At 56.3% G+C, this 2,159-nt stretch overlaps 1 protein-coding gene across 1 annotated transcript in view; it reads right to left on the bottom strand.

Annotated features, from left to right (window-relative positions):
- The window catches only part of SACM1L (SAC1 suppressor of actin mutations 1-like (yeast)), a 34,818-nt gene extending 33,474 nt beyond the window's left edge, over nt 1–1,344 (bottom strand). The window contains exon 1 of the mRNA XM_009331342.1: nt 1,196–1,344. Coding sequence (XP_009329617.1) covers nt 1,196–1,344 — 149 coding nt within the window. The remainder of the gene's footprint in view (nt 1–1,195) is intronic.
- Nucleotides 1,345–2,159: the final 815 nt, after the last annotated feature.

Here is a 2,159-nt window from a genome sequence, read left to right as displayed (position 1 = left end):
TTTTTTCCTCCTCGCCCTCTCTCTCTCTTTTTCCCTCCTGTCCTCCAGCCCCAGCGTGCTCCCTGCACCCGCTCCGCTCCTAGGCAGTCCCCCCATTCCTGAACAGACCCACCACGGCCGCCCTCATGCCCCCAACGTGGGGGTCCACCAGGTGCAGGGGCCTCCAAAGCACCCCAGGGTGGGGCGGCGGCGCAGGGGCCCGTTGCCTTCTGCATGGCCCTCGGCAGGCCCCCCCCCCAGGCACCACCTGTGGGATGGCTGCTGCAGGGGAGGCCGGTGCCTACCTGGGGGGGAGCCCAGGTCTGGGGGTTCAGCACAGAGCAGGCCTGGGGCACGTGCTGGCCAATTCCCCACTGGATCCAGCCCTCTGGGTATCATCCCCCGGTTTTGGGCAGCTTCTCGCCTCAAGGAGGGGGAACCCTAAAGTATAATTATAATTACAGGTAATCCTATTTATTAGCTTCATTTTAGCTGGTAGCTCCATGCTGCTGTGGTGCTGCTCAGCCAGCAGTACTTAAGCATCCCGTCTTGAGACATGAGGCGTCATGGTCACTGATTGCAGTGAAGCTTATGGGGGCACCACATGGCCGCCTGCCTCTCAGAACCACGCAAACTCTCCCCAAAACCCTCCCCACCAATGCTGCAAAGGAGACCCCTGTGCTGGGACTGGAGCCTGCTCCCACCCGTAGCACATCCCTCCCCAGCTCCTCACCTGGGGACCAGGGTCTCCCCGGAAGGACACTGGAGCAGGACGGCCTCAGACAGGGCCGCAGCAAATCCCAGCTGCCTGCAAAGGGCTGGAAATCCCCAGTGAACCCCACTAAGAAGGTTTCCCCCTGCCAGTCCCTGCTTCACCTATTGAGGCAGGAGGAGAGAAGGAAGGCAGAAGCTGGGAAACCATCATTTCACAGCATAACTCCCTCCCCGTGGACTCCGAGCAATGACAATCATTGCAATTTTAGGAAAGACTTGACGCTGAGCACTGCTTTACAGTATTGTCTTTAATCACTGAAATCACAACAGACCAGCGGCTTTGCCCCCGCTGCCAGCCCTCATTCTTTATAAATATTTAACAGCACAGAAGAAAAGAGGGCTGTGTTCACAGGTGGCTAAGGTTAGTTACACCAGCACAAATCCTAAAATACTCTCTCCTGGAGTTGAGCTTTGAAGGATACATAAACAAAATAATTAGTACCGTTCAGTATCATTAGCCAGGCCCTGGATTTGCTTTCCAGATACAGCCTGCATGTGTGCACCTGGGTCCCCATCTGGCCGTTCACCGCAGACCTGCTGCGCGGGGACGAGGGTCGGTGCCAGCAGGGCTGGGAACTGCAGCCCGGTCATCCCTGCACTGGGGCCGCAGGGCATCCCTGTCATCTGCCTTCAGGGGCTCTACACCATGTATTTTCACATGGGGACATTTTCTTCCCGTCTCTCATCTTGTCTTAGCGGGCTACTGATGCATATTGCCACGCGAGCTTCTGGCTGCCCTGGAAGAAAGCAGGGTGAGGATTTTTATTGCTCAGAAAAGCTTAATTTTGCTTCTCCTTAGGATGGGTGAGCAGCTCAGGGCTCTGTCTGGGCTGACAGCAGGAAGACACCTGCCCGATTGGCTCTGGTAAGTACACCTAGTGCCACTGCAGCCACCGAGTGGCATGACGCAGAAACGGAAAAGAAAAATGAACGCACAAATGCAGTGCGATGAGAGAGGCAAATCCCCTCCCAGCTTCTCCCAGTGACGCAGGCACGCGGCGTCAGAGGATGGGGGAAAAGGGACGTGTATCTGGCCGTAGCCCTTCCCTGCCCGCAGGTACTAACTCCAGAGATGTTTCTCCAGCAGTAAACCTGGGTCAACTTGTCCTTACATTCATGCACAGAAGGTTGCTCAAAATGCATCTACAAACACTTGGCGTGGGCACAGGGGCGTGAAAGGCAGGTCTCTCGCAAGCAGCACGTGCCGCATGTCCATGTGCACAGACACGACAGCGCACATGACCCCAAAAGCGGACACAGAGCACACAGCCAAGGCCAACATGGGAGAACCACAGTCCAGACCAGCATACACAGGTGCGCTTCCCCTCAAAACTCCCTCTAATAAATATCCAGGGATACAACAAACAAAAGCAAATCCCCTCCGTGCCACCTTCTCCCCTGCTCTC

Source organism: Pygoscelis adeliae, unplaced genomic scaffold (assembly GCF_000699105.1).
Source record: "Pygoscelis adeliae isolate BGI_AS28 unplaced genomic scaffold, ASM69910v1 Scaffold199, whole genome shotgun sequence".
Taxonomy (NCBI): domain Eukaryota; kingdom Metazoa; phylum Chordata; class Aves; order Sphenisciformes; family Spheniscidae; genus Pygoscelis; species Pygoscelis adeliae.
Note: the sequence above shows the minus strand (reverse complement) of the source record. Positions and strands in the feature narration are given on the sequence as shown.